The sequence below is a fragment of the Hippoglossus hippoglossus genome, chromosome 8, assembly GCF_009819705.1.
Source record: "Hippoglossus hippoglossus isolate fHipHip1 chromosome 8, fHipHip1.pri, whole genome shotgun sequence".
In the NCBI taxonomy this organism is placed as follows: Eukaryota; Metazoa; Chordata; class Actinopteri; order Pleuronectiformes; family Pleuronectidae; genus Hippoglossus; species Hippoglossus hippoglossus.
Window position 1 is genome coordinate 3,842,454 of NC_047158.1, and position 15,420 is coordinate 3,857,873.

The window sequence follows — 15,420 nt, forward strand, 5'->3', positions numbered from 1 at the left end:
ACTTTTTCAATTATTTATATTAATATCGTTTTAACTACCCAATTTGTTGCAGAGATAAAATTAATTTGCAGATACTTGCTAGGGCAGAAATATCGATATGTAACATGTTTCATCCAAACTGAGAAACTGAGACAACGGGGATGCATATGTGTATGTGAAGCAAATGTCGTGGGTCAAAGTTCACCAAAGTCGAACTCCATGCAAAGACACGCTGCGATTTCTTTTGTTTGCATTGTCGCTCGCACAGATTGAAGGTGAACGGAAGGCGAACTGCAACATTTGCGTACATGTGACTGGGCCCTAAGAACTAAAGAAGCCAAAGACTCAAGCTATGAATTTGTTTCTGACACGTGCACTTAATGTCTTATTCTTTGAAATCCTCTTTACTTCCCGATAGCAATCAATAATTAAAGGGAAAAAGCCGGTGTCTGGGGCGCTCGCAGGACTTTAATATATGAAATGATTGGTTGGCATACCTGTATGTCACTTACCGACCTTACTGCTTGTGCACACCCTGACCATGACATACACCGATGAAGCTAGAGCGGTATTCGAAAGTAAGCGATCGAGTAACGTAACAGTCGGCCTCTAGCGGTTGTCAGGCAGTGCACATTCATGTGTTTTGGGGCATGGCTTTGACGAGGGGACAGATGGGAGAGGGTGGGCCGGTCGTCGCATTTTTTCAAAGTGTAGCCTGCTCCTGCCATCTTACCTTGGATGACCAACTCTAGCTTTACCATATTTCAGGAACACACTATGACATATTAAGGATGGTGGTGCTGTTCAGCCCACAGATTTGGTCCATATCTCAACAAATTAAAGTGTGCCATTCATGTTCCCCAGAGGATAACTCCTACTGACTCTGGTATTCCCTGAGTTTCCTTCTGGTGCCACATAATTAGAAACAAATAACAGATCAAATATTTTAATTTCCATGCATATAGTGGGCTCACCTGGCCCGCTGCCTCTGAGCCTCACTGACCAGTTCCACATGCTCACATGTTAACTGTCTGCAGTCACCTGTTCCAGTTTCATCATCACTTTGGTCACTGTTCTAATTCTGTCATTGTCATATTCTCCAGCTCATTGTCGGATTGTCTGTTTGTCTACTGTTCCGTTACCTTTGTTCTCACTTCTTCCTGCTTGCCTCCTCATCCACCCATCTGCCTAAAAGACATTGTTGTCCTTCATTAAAGCTCCTTCTCTGCATCATAACATTCCCGTCAGTTTATGTTTGAGTTACACACACCATCTTGTGGCCACTGTATATCACCAGACCATGTACACAGTTGTGTAACAGTCATATTTAAGCTCTGTCAGACAGGTTTTTCTAATGAAAATAATAAGAGTGATGTTTAAAGATGTAACAGTGTTATTAATGATAGCAGCCCCAGAGAGAGAGAGAGAGAGAGAGAGAGAGAGAGAGAGAGAGAAGGAGAACTATGGGAGGCTTGATTGTTAAGGGCTTTGTCTGTGAGGAGCAGGATCTTGAATTCTATTCTGAATCTTACATGAGCCCAATGCAGAGAAGCTAAGACAGGAGTCATATGGTCAACACTGAAACAATCTCAATGATTGCTTGCTACTTGCTTGTTGCTACATCATGTCCAGTTAGGAATCATGTTTGCTGTATACCCCTCCGAACGGACATTTTTCAGACCCTCACTACAAACCGAGAGGTACCCAGAATGCCTTGCGAATAAACGGCAAACTGGGAGAGAGACCAACAAATGTAGTATTTTCTTCATTAAAAACTTAACTTAACTTAAGTTTAAAAACTACGATAATTATTGTAATATATTAGTTTAATATCATTTCAATGTATTATGGTCACTTTTTTTTTACAACAACCTTAAAAAAAAGATCGCGAGGACGCTAGCGTGAGCATGCTAGCGATCCTTTCTTGCATAATAATCCCGTATTTTCGCATCTACTACTGACGACGTGTCGGGTTTTCGCAGCGACTACTTATGACGTAACGGCTTCTTGAAGGGCTGTCCCAATTCGTAGGGGGAGATTTCAACCACTACCCCTTGTGACTCCGTTTCAAGGGGCAAGATAACCCTCGAAAACAAGGGGTAGGGCCAAGGGCTGAAATGGGATTGGGCCTTAATTTGCTAAATAGTATAGTAGCCAAACATTTGTTTTGGTAAAAGTAGAGAATTACTGTAAATATGTTAATTTTAAAGCATAGGCACTGAGACTGTTTCTCTGCAAATGGATGTGTGTCATTTACCTTAAGTGTAAAATTCAATCTGGTTTGCTGTCTGGTTGAGTGAGTGTGGGAGACGATCATGCTGTTGACAGCAGCACGTGGTGGTTTACAGAGACTGTGGCCTAACCGGTTCTGTTACAAGAGAGGCTTTTGTATGAACATGGAGGAGGTAAATCTTGTACCTGGGCGCCACCCTGACGACTAACCGGCATTACACTCAATTTTACAGTTATATCACAGATCCACCGTAGATTTTAACACTGTTCTAAGTATGGAGGTAATTTCCTGGCAAAACATAAACAAAAAGTGTGTGGAAAGCAAAATAGTTTTTACTCATTTTATTAAATGTCCATAATAAGTGACATTAAACTTGTTTTCGCTTCAACCACCTTTACCTTAACGCAAACAGAGGCACACCAATTATCAAGCTGCAGCTGGCGTGACCAGGTTTTCACTAAAGACGGACCACATGACCCCGGTAGCTATCGGAGATATCACCTCATTAAGTTTTGATATTCTCCCAGGTGATAAAGTAATCCTTCAGATTTTGAATATTTGCTCATTTTTAACCAAATGAGGTTTCTCCAGCTGGTCAATGTGTGACGTTATACCAGGAGAAGAATCTAGCGTCAACAAGCCCTTTTGAAATTCACTCTGTCATTGTTGTCTGTACTTTTGATCCAGATAAAATTCCTTCTGACCGATGGAATTTGTATCGCATATCCACTGCTGCCACTTTTTCAATCTTTGCCAAGAGATAGAGCTGAAAAATGAAAAACAACATGGCTTTCGTAGGCTTTCGTAAATGCTTTGTTTAGTTGGGTTTTTGGCAGGACATAACCTGAATGTTTGCAATCCAGGCAGATCTTTATTTTATTCTTGACTATTTATCTTGATTACCTACTGTGTAGTATTACCTCTCACAAGCTCAGTCTTTTCTGTCTTCTTCCAGATTTTCTATCCATGACAGCCCAAATTAAACAACATTGCCCCGGGCACTCTATGTGATGCAACTCGGCTGCTTGGCTTCTGCTTCAAGTGGCAGGAACAGTAGACTCTGTGCCTGCCCAATTCAAGTGTGCCCAAAGACTACTGAGTCCAGACCAGGATCCGTCTTTGCAAGCTAATATTGTTTCTCTCATGTGAGAACTTATCTTTCACTCTTCAGTCTGTGCACCTGTCACATGAATCGGCTGCGTTTGAGTGATCTTCCTGCGTGCACACTTGCACCCACGTTACCACCATAGATTGAACAAATTATGTCGGAAACAATTGGGGATGAACACTTGACGTTACTCCGCTTGTCAGTTGTGCCTCCTCTGCTGCCTCACTTGGGTGGAAAGCAAACAGGTGAGCCCACAGATTAAATAGTCCAAAGTGGACAAACTGACATAACCTATGATCTGTACTTTACTGTCTTTACTGTAGGAGCCAAAATACCTCCAGACACGGCTTCTCAGATGCTTTGGTGTCGTAATTGTCCACTCAGGGCGTCTTTGCTTTCTAGCATCCTCCATTTTCATAGCAGAACAACAAAACATTACTGGCTTACTTCACTGAGAGGTCAAGAGGGCATGCAAGAGGTCAAGCTGACAGCGCCCGCCCGCTGCTGGGTCTTGAGGCAAACTACTTCAGACGGTCTGATGCGCTTGTAGAGTGAATATTTTGAATTCGAGACGGTCATTACAGTTCAAATGTGAACTTCTCCTCCCCACGTTTGAATGAATGTTCAAATTTCAAATAAAGAATGAGGGTGGGTGTGGGGGTGGCTCAGGAGAGCACCCCCAGCCGTGCCAAAGGAGTGATTCCTGCAGCAGTTAGTGAATCACTCAGTGTTTAAAGGTGGCAGCACGGCTGGACGTGGAGAGGAGAGCCACAACACACAGAACAGAGATCATAAATCGTAGAGATCACATACATGCATGAAAAGAAGCGTGCGCCAAGGGAGCCAGACGGCAAGGCGCACTGTGGTGTGGAGTTTTTGTGGTGTATTCTGTGTGCAGCAATAAAATCTGAGATCAAAGCTCTGTGTTGTGTTCTTAGTGCTGAGTTAACCCACCACAGCAACCACCTGTGTTACACCATGTAAAATAAATAGTGATTAAATGGCTGGACAAATGCAGTATGTTGTGAATACTGTCATGTCGGGTTAATTAGAGCTGAGCTTCTAAAAGCTGTGAATCAATATGGTCCCCACACAAGTAAAGAAATTATTCATTGGCCAGATTGAAGAAAAAGCTCTAGTGGTTTATGGTAAATGGTATGTATTTATATAGAGCTTTTCTAGTCTTTAGGACCGCCAACCTTCTGGTTGAAGGACGACAGCTCTACCCCTCAGCCACCGCCGCCCCAGTTCATGTGTAATGCTGCTAACTAACAGACAAACAAACGCAGATGAACACATAACCTCTTTGGTGCAGGTAATAATGCACAGTGTTATTATTGTAGTAGTTCTGAGAGTACCCTGGATGGTCATTTTCACACGAGTTGTTGCACAGGGGATGTCTGAGACAATATCTAAGAAGTTGCTCTGCTCAGCTGCACATTGAAATGATATTGAAATGATTGTACAGTATACAAGTGTTATATGTTGGAGGTTTAAACTCCAGAACAATCATGAGCCATGTTAGATACAGAAACTCTGCTTGACACTTACCTCAAGCTGTGTTTTAATCTCTATCTCTGATGTGAAGATTAGAGAGTGTATGTAGTTATATCTTAATGTGTGTGGTCTATATCACTTATGTTGTGGGGACTTAGATCCATTTACAGAGTCACATTATGGGGACTTGTCTTACCATCATTACGGTAAATTAAATCATTAGATTTTAAGGTGAGTACAATATTGTAAATTTGCCCTATAGTGGTAGGTTTGGTTCATGTTAAGGTTAGGATAATGGTTTGTGTTTGGCAAGTACACCTTATGGTTAAGTCTCCAGGATATTAATGTAATTCAATGCAATGTCCTCAGAAGTCACGCAGACGTGTGTGTGGCCTGCAACACATGCTTTTACTGTTCTTCAGCATAATTGTGTGCCTGCATACCTGTGGGTTTATTACATTACATCACATGTCATTTGGCAGACGCTTTTATCCAAAGCGACTTACATTTAGTGCATTCAACATCTACATCTATTTATCTCTAGGATTATATCTGTGTGTGTGTTTATGGGTGTGTTTGTTGTGCGTGTGCATGGTTTTGTCTGTGTCTATGTGGGTGTTGTTTTTTGTTATCAGTTCTCTATTGTGACATTCCGTTAATGCATAAGTCTTGTGATAAATATCTTTGTCATCCATTGTGTTCAGTGCAGGCATAGCAGACACAAATAGTTTCAGAAGAAAATGGGTTTTATTTCTGCATTTCAGTGTGTGTGTGTGTGTGTGAGCACAAGTATTAATTAAACAAGGATTTTATGCAATGTAAGAGCAAAGGTCACCAGCATAGCGCTGATGCTGACGCTCCACGGTGCTCCACATGTGATCCTGGGGTAATCAGTAAGCAGGGCCAAGATAGCAGTCTCTGGGCTGCAGAGGTATCTGGTTATACAGCCGAGCAGCAGCATGTTTGATGTAGCTGCAGAGAAAGGACATGAAAAAGGAAGAATTAAACACATACAAGAATGAATGATAAGTGCATTTGATCAAAACAAGTATGTCAATGTACCATGACAGCATGCAAGCTGATAAAAGGGCTACAGTCCTGTAACTATTAACATTGTTTAGTGTTGCATTGCATCACAATAATCGCTGGAACGATATAGAAGCATTCAGTTTAAACTTTTCTCTTTTATCTGCATTTCTTCCTTCATCAGAAGTCGCAGTGTAGAAACGTGGAGAGAAAAGAAGGGTATGACATTTTAAAAGTGTTGTGCCATTAGGCACAGTCATTTCAGTCACATAAGCAACAGGATATCTAATCAAGACATTTAAACCACTACTGTGCACTTACTGGTCACATTTAGATACCACTGAAATTACAGCATGGCAAGATTCTGCATCGAAAACCATGTGTCTGGATTTGTTTCGAATTTTCCTCTCTGCAATTTGCACATGGTCATTTCGAGGTGTGTGATTTCCGAAAACATGCTTTTAGGATATTTAAAACATTTTGTGCTTATTAATTATCTACTTTTGCTTGGATTCAGTGTTTAGTTGGATTTATATTCGTTTCAGTTTTTTTCAGATAAGTCTAACATGAACCTCCAGGTTATTGAGGCTTAACCAGACCAATCAGTGCTGTCAGGTTCCAGCCCGGTCAAATGCACGCATATGTAGCAGTGTTCGAACCATCTCCTCCCGCTCACTTCCGATGCTAGCCAGGAGGCGATTCAACATTTGTTTCATGTGGCGAGGCAAATTGCAGCGTGGCTTCGCGTGAAGATCAACTTTAGTGAACTTTGATGAGCAAGTGAAAACCTCAAAAACGTATATGTCACATCCCTTTTCTGTCAATCCTTTTGTTGTCTCGTTTTTGGTTATATTTTGAAACTCACATTCTCCCATGTTAATAGTTTTTTTGGTAGTTTTTCCTTACTCTTGTTGAGGGTTAAGGACAATGGATTTTTAAGTCCTATGAGACAAGTTGTACATTTAATTAGTAAATTATCATTATTATTATTATTATTATTTTAAATGTTCATTTTACACTTAGTATTAATACTTTTAATTGAAAAGTAATAGTTTGAATGACTATGACCTTGGCCTCCTTTCAGTGCAGTGGTATTTAAATGTCATTATCGAGTATAGTATTTTCAGTAGTTATTATGGATTTCCTTGCTTTCTGTGTGAAAAACAGACAGACAGAAATAGAGGAAGTTATTGTCCTGTGTTTGTATAACTGAGTGACCAATTAGAATGTGTGTATTTCTCATACACTGTTATGTGAAATCATGGTCAATCATAGAATGTAATATTCTAATTGGTAGCTATTTTAGTTGCTTGTGTATTACATGTTTTACATTACCGCGGTAGGCTCAAGTTTGCTGTTCTAGCTTGGACATCAGCAGCCACTTTACCAACTGCATCACTGTACCGTCATTTTACTGCAGGAACTCACTGTTGCCACTGAAGCAACTGTCTTCAGCTCCCACACAGTTCAATGTTGTGTTGCAGGTCCCCGCCAAGCTGTCAGCTGGGCTCGCACAGTCCGGACACACCTTCCCATTCATGAAAGAACTGGGAGCTGGAAATATGTAAGAGGAGGAAAAAAAAGTGGAGACAGACATGTTTAAAGTGCACGTCTTTAGTACATGTAAGAAAACCAGACCCCAAGCTGAACGGACTTTACTGAATCGTCACTGTGGCTGCACTAGACTTCCCCTCACTGGTGATAAAAACCTCCATTGTCATCTCTGCAGTGTAACTGTATGTGACACCTGTCTCTGTCCAAAGCCAATAGAGCGCAACAGTGACCTTCCACTTTCAGAATGGCTCCAGTTCTGATTAAATTCTCCTTCATTTTCTCCATTGACATTTCAGCAAATCTGGAACCAGGCTGACCAGATGAATCCTGACCATAAAACATTTTATTAAAACATATTAGAAAATGGAAATAAATTATTTGAAGGAACTACACATTCCCATAAACCGTTGCTAATGATCCCTTTCCCGTAACTTCCAGCGCTTCTTCTTGAATTTGTTGCAATATAGTGTTGTTTGTACCTTGTACATATACAATGTTTAATACAGTGTATAGTATAGCAACCGAGTGTAGTAACGATCCAATCATACCTGATTGTAACCAATCCTAGCCAACATAATTTCGCAGTTGGTGGTAAACATTTCCATGGCAAGAGTGATTTCCACCAATCAGTGATGTCGCTATCACACCTACAGATTTAGGGTAATGTACTCCTTCTTCTTGACATCTTGAAAAAAACACTTCAAACGCAGTTGATATCGTACAGACTTGGGGCTTTTACAGGAGCATATAACATTGTTTGTCAATATGGTTGCTTGTGGTAAGTCTACCTTGGATACTTACATTATTATGGCTAATAATCAAAACCTATATTCAGAAAAATAACGTTTCTTTTTACATCCTTAACCACATCGTTGAGCTTTATAAAAAACAGACTCCGGTCCTTGTAAAGCTCCAGTAAGAAGTAACTTCCTGGAGTACTCACCAATAATAAACATAAGAAGACACTGGTCTAGCACACTAGAGAGGTGTTTTTACACATCGAGTTTTGTACAGATTAAACAAATGCAATATAAAGTGTTAGTTACTGAGCTTCAGAGGAGTTGATATGTAGATGTTGTCATCTTTGGACAGAGGCAGGCAAACTGTTCTACTTTATTTTTTACTCCCAAGGAGGATGAAGACCCACCTCTGCCTTGGCCTGGGTTAGGGTTAGGCATGAAGAAAGGTGATTGGTTAGGATTAGGGAAGATTAGACAAAACCAATAAGAGGCAGGATATGTCTCTGCTCACCTCAGGTAAAAAAAATAAAATGTTGCTTTTACCCTGTTTACAGTCTTTAGGCTAAACTATGCTGAATGGCTATAAATAACAGCTTCATAACCTTCACATTTAACTCTTGTGAAAGTCCATTCCTAACAATATTGAGCTGTTGCTTTAAAAGCTCACTGAAAGAATGATTGTGATATCCATGTCAAGTCTGTGTGTTAAACACAACTGAGTTTCTAAGCCTAGCTTGGCATCAAAATAGGGAGCAGGTGGAGGCAGACTCAAAACTAACCCCAACAACACGGTAGACAAAACAAGGGTTTGAGTTGTGTGTCGAAACATTTTTCGGCTTATGAGACACATGATAGCTTTTCCCCCTCCTTAAAGTCTTTGTGCTAAGCTAGGCTAACCACACCCTGTCACCTGCTCCATAGGCAACAATACTGGTATCAGTCTTCTCTCAATCTCAGACAGATATAAAATAAGTGCGTTTGTGACACATTTGAACTTGCCCTGTGCTTGGAAATGCAAATGATAAAGGTTTTACAGAATTGCAGAATTTAAAAGTTGCATTAAATCTTACTGGCCAATGTCTGGAAGTTGCAGTTGTCGGTCACGCAGCAAATCTGAGTGTGGGCTTCCCGTCCGTAACCGAGGTTCACTGACCATTCAGTCTCAATGCTGGGCGGAGTGAAGCAGGACAGCGGGGAAGAACACTTTTTATTCACTGTCACAGTGGCAGATGAACCGGTCCCCTTCACTGGAGGGAAGGAAATAAAAAACATGGGAATGATAAATAAACAAAATGTTAATGGTTAACTGATTCAGTCACTCTTGTAACAATAACCTACTTTATCTCATCACAAGAAGATTGAATTGTTGATTCGGTTTGACTGATACTGCATTAAAGGCTCGTTGTGTAGGATTTAGTGCCATCTTGTGATAAGGGTACAGATTGCAGCCAACTCATTATCCCTCCACTCACCACTCACCTGGGGTGGGTCTCGGGTCACAGAAAAACATGCAAGGCCCTTCCCTTCGGCATGTATTTGGGTTTTCTGTTGTAGGCTATTGGAGAAACATGGTGGTGCCACATGGTAGACTATACACCTTTAACTATGCTCATGTAAAAGCACTGGACTCACAGTACTATAGATTACTGGCACCCACCTGAAGTGACAGTTTTGCAGATTGTCCTCGTGGCAGGACACTGGACAGAGGTTGTGTTGGAACACATTTCATTTGTACACACATGGCAGTGCAGTGACTCAGCTGGAATGCAAAGAAAACAGCATTTCTGTTTCATTTCAGTACAGAAGGAGAATAATACGTTTCTGCTTCCACCATCTCACACACATGAACATGTGTTCCATGGCATGTTCATTTTCACTTTTATTGCACATATCTTTGTATTGCATGTATCAAGTCATTTTTGTTTCATGTAAAACTCAGGAAATATTAATCGACCCTTCTGGTAAGATACTTTTCAAACATGCAACATACAAACAGGGTAACACAACAACCCTTTGTAAAAGGCCTGCATCAAAAAACCTCAACTTATCATCAAAAATTGAAACTGGTCATGAAAAGTCATATGGATCTAAACCTGATTCAAATTGTCACGAGCAGACAATTGTAGTAGGGCTGCTAATAATTATCACTAACAAATAAAACATCCCCCAAAACCCTCCACTTTGTTCAAATGACAGAAAATATAAATAAACATCAACATTTCAATTTGAATTCTTAATAATTAATTTAGGATCAAAGATGCTGATTGTATCGTTTTGTGAGTTAAATCATAAATGAGGTACATGAGGTGATAGAGGTACAGTACAGTAGTGTTACTGTAGCAAAGTAGTACTGTGTATATCATATTTTCACAGATGTTTAATCTTTTGCCTTTTGGAGTAGACGTAGTGAAATTCCTTTATAGTTCATGTGATGCAGGTTGAAAAAAGATGCACGATTTTGAACAGTGAAAGGCTGTTGCAAACAAATTACCACTATAACACTTCAAAAGTATTATTCTGTGTGGATACAGACAACAGCGTAAGACAAATCACATGCCCAGAGAAAACCACTTGCCTGTGTAGAGCAGAGCCCAGGTCAGACAGACAGTCAGCAGCAGCTTCATGTTTGGTGGAGGTTGGTAGGTGTTTGGAAGTGGAAACCACCAAAGCATATATAAAAGTCACTGAACATAACTTGATGACAAATCGTTCAGCTGTGGAACCAGTTCAACTGCTGTTTATCTGATCATTTACTTTGATATTCTCTCTCACGTAGCCGTAGACTGTGTGTTCCCGTATCGGCGTATTATCTCACAATGAATCTGAGTTTCAGTCAGGAGTCCTCGATAAACCATATTTTACCTGTTTCCTCAATGCACATAGTGAGCACCTGACCCCTGTTCTTATTAAAAATCCTGGAAAAAAGCAAATGGCCCTGTGTAGAACTGCTTTGTTGCCAAATTTTCATTTGAGCTTGACAGAATTACCTCGCACAAACAGACGTTTAAAGTTGGTCTGAACTGGTCAGCACACAGTGGAATAAGGTAAAGCAAGGTAGCCCACATGTTGCTCTCTAAGCCACATCCTCCCGGTCTTGCTGGGTGGTCCCATGGGGTTCTGGGGCCAAATGATATGTAACAAAAAATGTATAATCACTTGAGCTTGTTGGCTTCCTCCAGTTGGGATATGGACTGGGAAAACCCAACAGCCACCCGAATCAAATGCCTGAATAAACTGGTTCCTTCTAATAGAAAGAGAGCAGTAGCTTTACACCAAGCTCCCCACCTGGTCCTGAAGACTGAGTCCAGCCATCCTGTAAAAGTCATACATAACAGGTGTTGTGATGGTGACTCATTGGAGTGTTCTTTGCTGCTCTTCAGAGATAGAGAGAGAGAGAGAGAGAGAGAGAGAGAGAGAGAGAGAGAGAGAGAGAGAATGTGAGGGGAAAAAACACAAAGTTAGTGACATGTAGTAAAATAAATGCCGGGGCAGCACATGACAACTGCCAATGCCAGTCCTCTCTCTCTCTTATTATTAGAATTATTAAAATTAATAAACTTTTTATTATTGTTGCTGATCTATAATAATCTACACTGAGTTGGTGACCCTCAGCAGGTTAGGAAGTTACTGTGTAAAACACAACACTGCCATCTATGGGAGAAACAGAGCAATAATGATCACACTAAAGCGGCTTCTGGGACGTTTACACATTTTCTGTGTAATATATCCAGGGAATACAGAGCCGCTAAAGTCCCCCCCCCCCCCCCCCCCCACAGGGGATATTTATTTATCTTGTACACACAAGATATCAACTTGTTCACAAAAGAAAATCACCTTGTTGGAGCAAGTTAAGGTATGTGCAGCAAATGATTTCTGCTGATTACAATCGCATGTGTTTCATTAAATGACATTCCAAAGTGAAAAATACTTAGCTGAGTTCTCTCCATCTGAAGTTGTCAGAGGTGCATGTGAATTTTTACTAAATCATCTTTTGCACACAATATATTTATTCATGTAAACTAGTTGTGTGCTAAAGTTATCTTGTGCGAACAGGATTGAAAAATATCATCTGTCGGGACTTCAGGGGCTCCATGAATTCAAATGTTCAAGTTAGCCCTTGTATTATTTCAGCAGAACAGTAGGAAGAAAAGGAGACGTGTCTTGTTGTGAGCGCTCAATGTCCCTTCTCCAAACATCTTCAGTTGTTTGTTGAGTAGTTTAATCTACGTCATTGTGTCGTATCCCGTACCAAATCACACATTTTTCAGCATTGCTGTATCTCTAAAAGTTGACGTTCCACGATATCAGAAAAAGCCCCAAAGGAGCAGTCACACCTGCTGCTGTCTAGCGATGCAGAGAAGTGACCTTAGCAAAGAGGATAGTACATTGACGGACATTAAATATACATCGAAAGCCAATGTTTCCTGAACATTTTCAGGTTGAGAGGTTGAGATCACTGAAGTGAGAGTACACACTTGTGCACAGTCTATTCAGACACAGGCATGAAATCTGTCATCTTTGGTCTGTATTTCACTACATTGAATCTAAATCAGAAAAATGTGTTACTTATTATCAGATGTATCAAGTGAACCATGTAATCACAGTCATTTGAGACTAAGGACCCTCTTACCATGAGGCAACAGTTCTAACCACTGCATCACCATGCTGCCCACTAAAAAAAAAAAATCTAAAGTTGAATGTCTGCACTTAAAGCTCATAACATAACTTCATATCCAATGAGCTGAAGGGCAGAACCAAAATAGGCAAAACTTGTGCCAGTGTGTATATATTCCATATCAAACTTAGAACTGTAGGTGAGACCAACAATGTAACTCCTTCCTCCAACGAGGGTTGGGACAGCCCTGTTGTCCTGTAGTAGTTCTTCTGTACCCAAACTTATTTGTATTTAATGTAGTGTGTAGGTACATTAGTATAAATAAGTACCTCTGCCAAGGAACTTGTGTTTTCATCAGAATTACACAAAAACTGCTGAAGTGATCCAGATGAATGATCATATTAAGGATTTTGTTTGGATAGGGTGTTAGCATCCAATTGAAAATAACTGTAGTTAATGTTGCAGGCATAAAAAAATCAGATGCCAACTTCTGCCTTTAAACTTCAATAGAAGTGTGTTTAGCTGAGGGCAGTAAACAGTAAATATACCACATCAGCCTTCTAAACCGTGGTTTGACGCCAACTGTAAATAACACATGAAGCTATGCTGCCTGTCTACACTGCAGCTGTCACCTGAGACTGACCTCATCGCCTCAGAGGAAGATCAACTATCTTGGCGCGGAAACACTCCTGCTGTGACTCCTGCTCTTCCTGGAGAGAAGTATCTGCCGTCTGTGCCTGGAAACACTCCTGCTGTGACTGATGGCCTGTTGTTGCTCTCTGCCACAAGTGTTTACTGCATGCGTCGTTCTAATTGCAGCTCTGAGTGTAAAATATCATCAGGACAACATCAGCGTTATACAATTAATATCAGTTTATGTGGATCACCATTAAATAAATATTTGCTGTCTTTCTGAAAACAGGTTGACTCATCATCATGATTATTATTTGGGAAACAAATAAGACAAATAAGTAAAGTTCTGTTATATTTGATGAAGATACCAGGTTACAAGAGAGAGTGAATTTCAGTGATTTGTGGTTTGAGGTGATTTGGAACTTTTCACCTCTGAGTTATACCATACCTCCACAGCTGTAGCTACTGTAGATGTTATAAATCTGCCTGTTTGTGACTTGGGACTCGTTCCTGTGACAGACAGCCAAACTTCCCCTGTCCCTTCAGCATCCCCAAATATAGCCTGTTTACAGTGTGGAAGCTTAAGAAGGTCACAAGGGGGAAGAATGCATTACAGTTTGGATCACTGCCAGGGACTCCACACACACAGCCACACAGACACTTTCCACTAGGTGAGTTCAGGTTCCATGAAGTGACTCATACACAACTGTTGATCTAAAGAGATCAGTTACAATTTTGAAAATATGTCCAACTCACACAATAATATATGTGTCCACACGTTATGTCCTCAGCACCCTGCTGTTCACATCAGTACACATTTCTGAGAATAAAAAAATAAAATAAACAAACATGAAACCCTTCTCTAGAACCTGTGAGATCATACATGTGTAACATAAACGGTACTGACACAAGCAAAGATTATATTTCAGATTACTGTGAATGTTCTTTTGCTTCCTGTGACATTAACTTAATTTGATTAACAGATGTATAATAGCTGTTGTGAAAATAGTTGTAGCTTATTATGGGGTGACACATGTCATGTTATTTTTAAAACATACCTGAGATTTTGAGGAAATGAGGTTTAATTGATTCAGGGTCACATAATAATTTCAAAATAAAAAGACCAAAGCACTTCTGATGGCAGTGCGTCCTTGCTATGACCTTATTAGATTAATTAGATAAACTAATGAGACTGTGATAAATGTGATTAAATGACCTCATGTTTCATTTTTTGTCCATTTTTAATGGACTGGATATTTTAGTCTCATCTAAGTCAAAGAATAAGAAGCATTTTTTCTCATTGTAGTGCAGACTAAGTATAAACATTTTCCTCAAACTTCAGCAAACCGCATTTTGTGATTTCATCTATTAAGTCCGGAAAGATGCAACAACACAAGCAAATCCAATACAATCTAACTCCTACAATAAGATCAGAATGTAACCAGAAAAAATAAAAAACCCGTACAATCAGAAAGAAGCCTTCACAGTAGCTCCTCCCTGTATAATGTTCTGATTTGTCAGAACTGTGACGGAAAGATGATGATTTTATTCTGTTGTTTCGTTTGTTAGTGGGAGTTTGTGTTGTACTATCTCTGCTGCCTCACGATAGTTCATTCATCAACATTTTCACTGGATGGGAAAATGACATCTACGTGGGTATAGCAAAGACACTGTCGGACTTCTGCCTGTAGGATGCACAATTTCAGCATCTTTGGTCAGGACTCTGAACCCCAAGTTCCCCCTGATGGCTCTGTGTGAATGATGTAGGATAGAAACGTGCAGTATATAGAAGAGCTAAATATGTGTGTGAACGGATGAATGCAATTCAAGTGCTTTGAGTGGTCTTTAAGACTAGAAAGGTTGCTACATAAATCCAGGTCATTTGTGATTACCAGTTAGCCTGGTATATATTGGTAATGCCCCCCAATATGCAATATTTTCTAGGGTTGTAAAATAAATATTGATTATGAAACATTAAACTGTTGAATCAGTACCTTTCTGCTACATCTTATACTGTAAACTAAAGCTGAACTAT

The 15,420-nt window shown here is 40.1% G+C and overlaps 1 protein-coding gene across 4 annotated transcripts; it reads right to left on the reverse strand.

Annotated features, from left to right (window-relative positions):
- Positions 1-5,551: 5,551 nt before the first annotated feature.
- On the reverse strand, positions 5,552-13,502 carry LOC117766919. Of its 4 annotated transcripts, none has more exons than XM_034594370.1 (6): positions 13,396-13,502; positions 11,423-11,506; positions 9,795-9,896; positions 9,208-9,384; positions 7,272-7,397; positions 5,552-5,789 (listed from the first exon to the last, which is right to left on the reverse strand). In XM_034594370.1, the coding sequence occupies exons 3-6, from the start codon at positions 9,859-9,861 to the stop codon at positions 5,614-5,616; spliced, it is 546 nt and encodes a 181-aa protein (XP_034450261.1). In that variant the 5' UTR covers positions 9,862-9,896; positions 11,423-11,506; positions 13,396-13,502; the 3' UTR covers positions 5,552-5,613. The 4 variants fall into 4 exon arrangements, with proteins under 4 accessions (XP_034450261.1, XP_034450259.1, XP_034450260.1 ...); XM_034594368.1 differs by having other exon boundaries at positions 11,423-11,511; positions 13,396-13,453; XM_034594369.1 differs by having other exon boundaries at positions 13,385-13,426.
- Between the last annotated feature and the right edge of the window lie 1,918 nt (positions 13,503-15,420).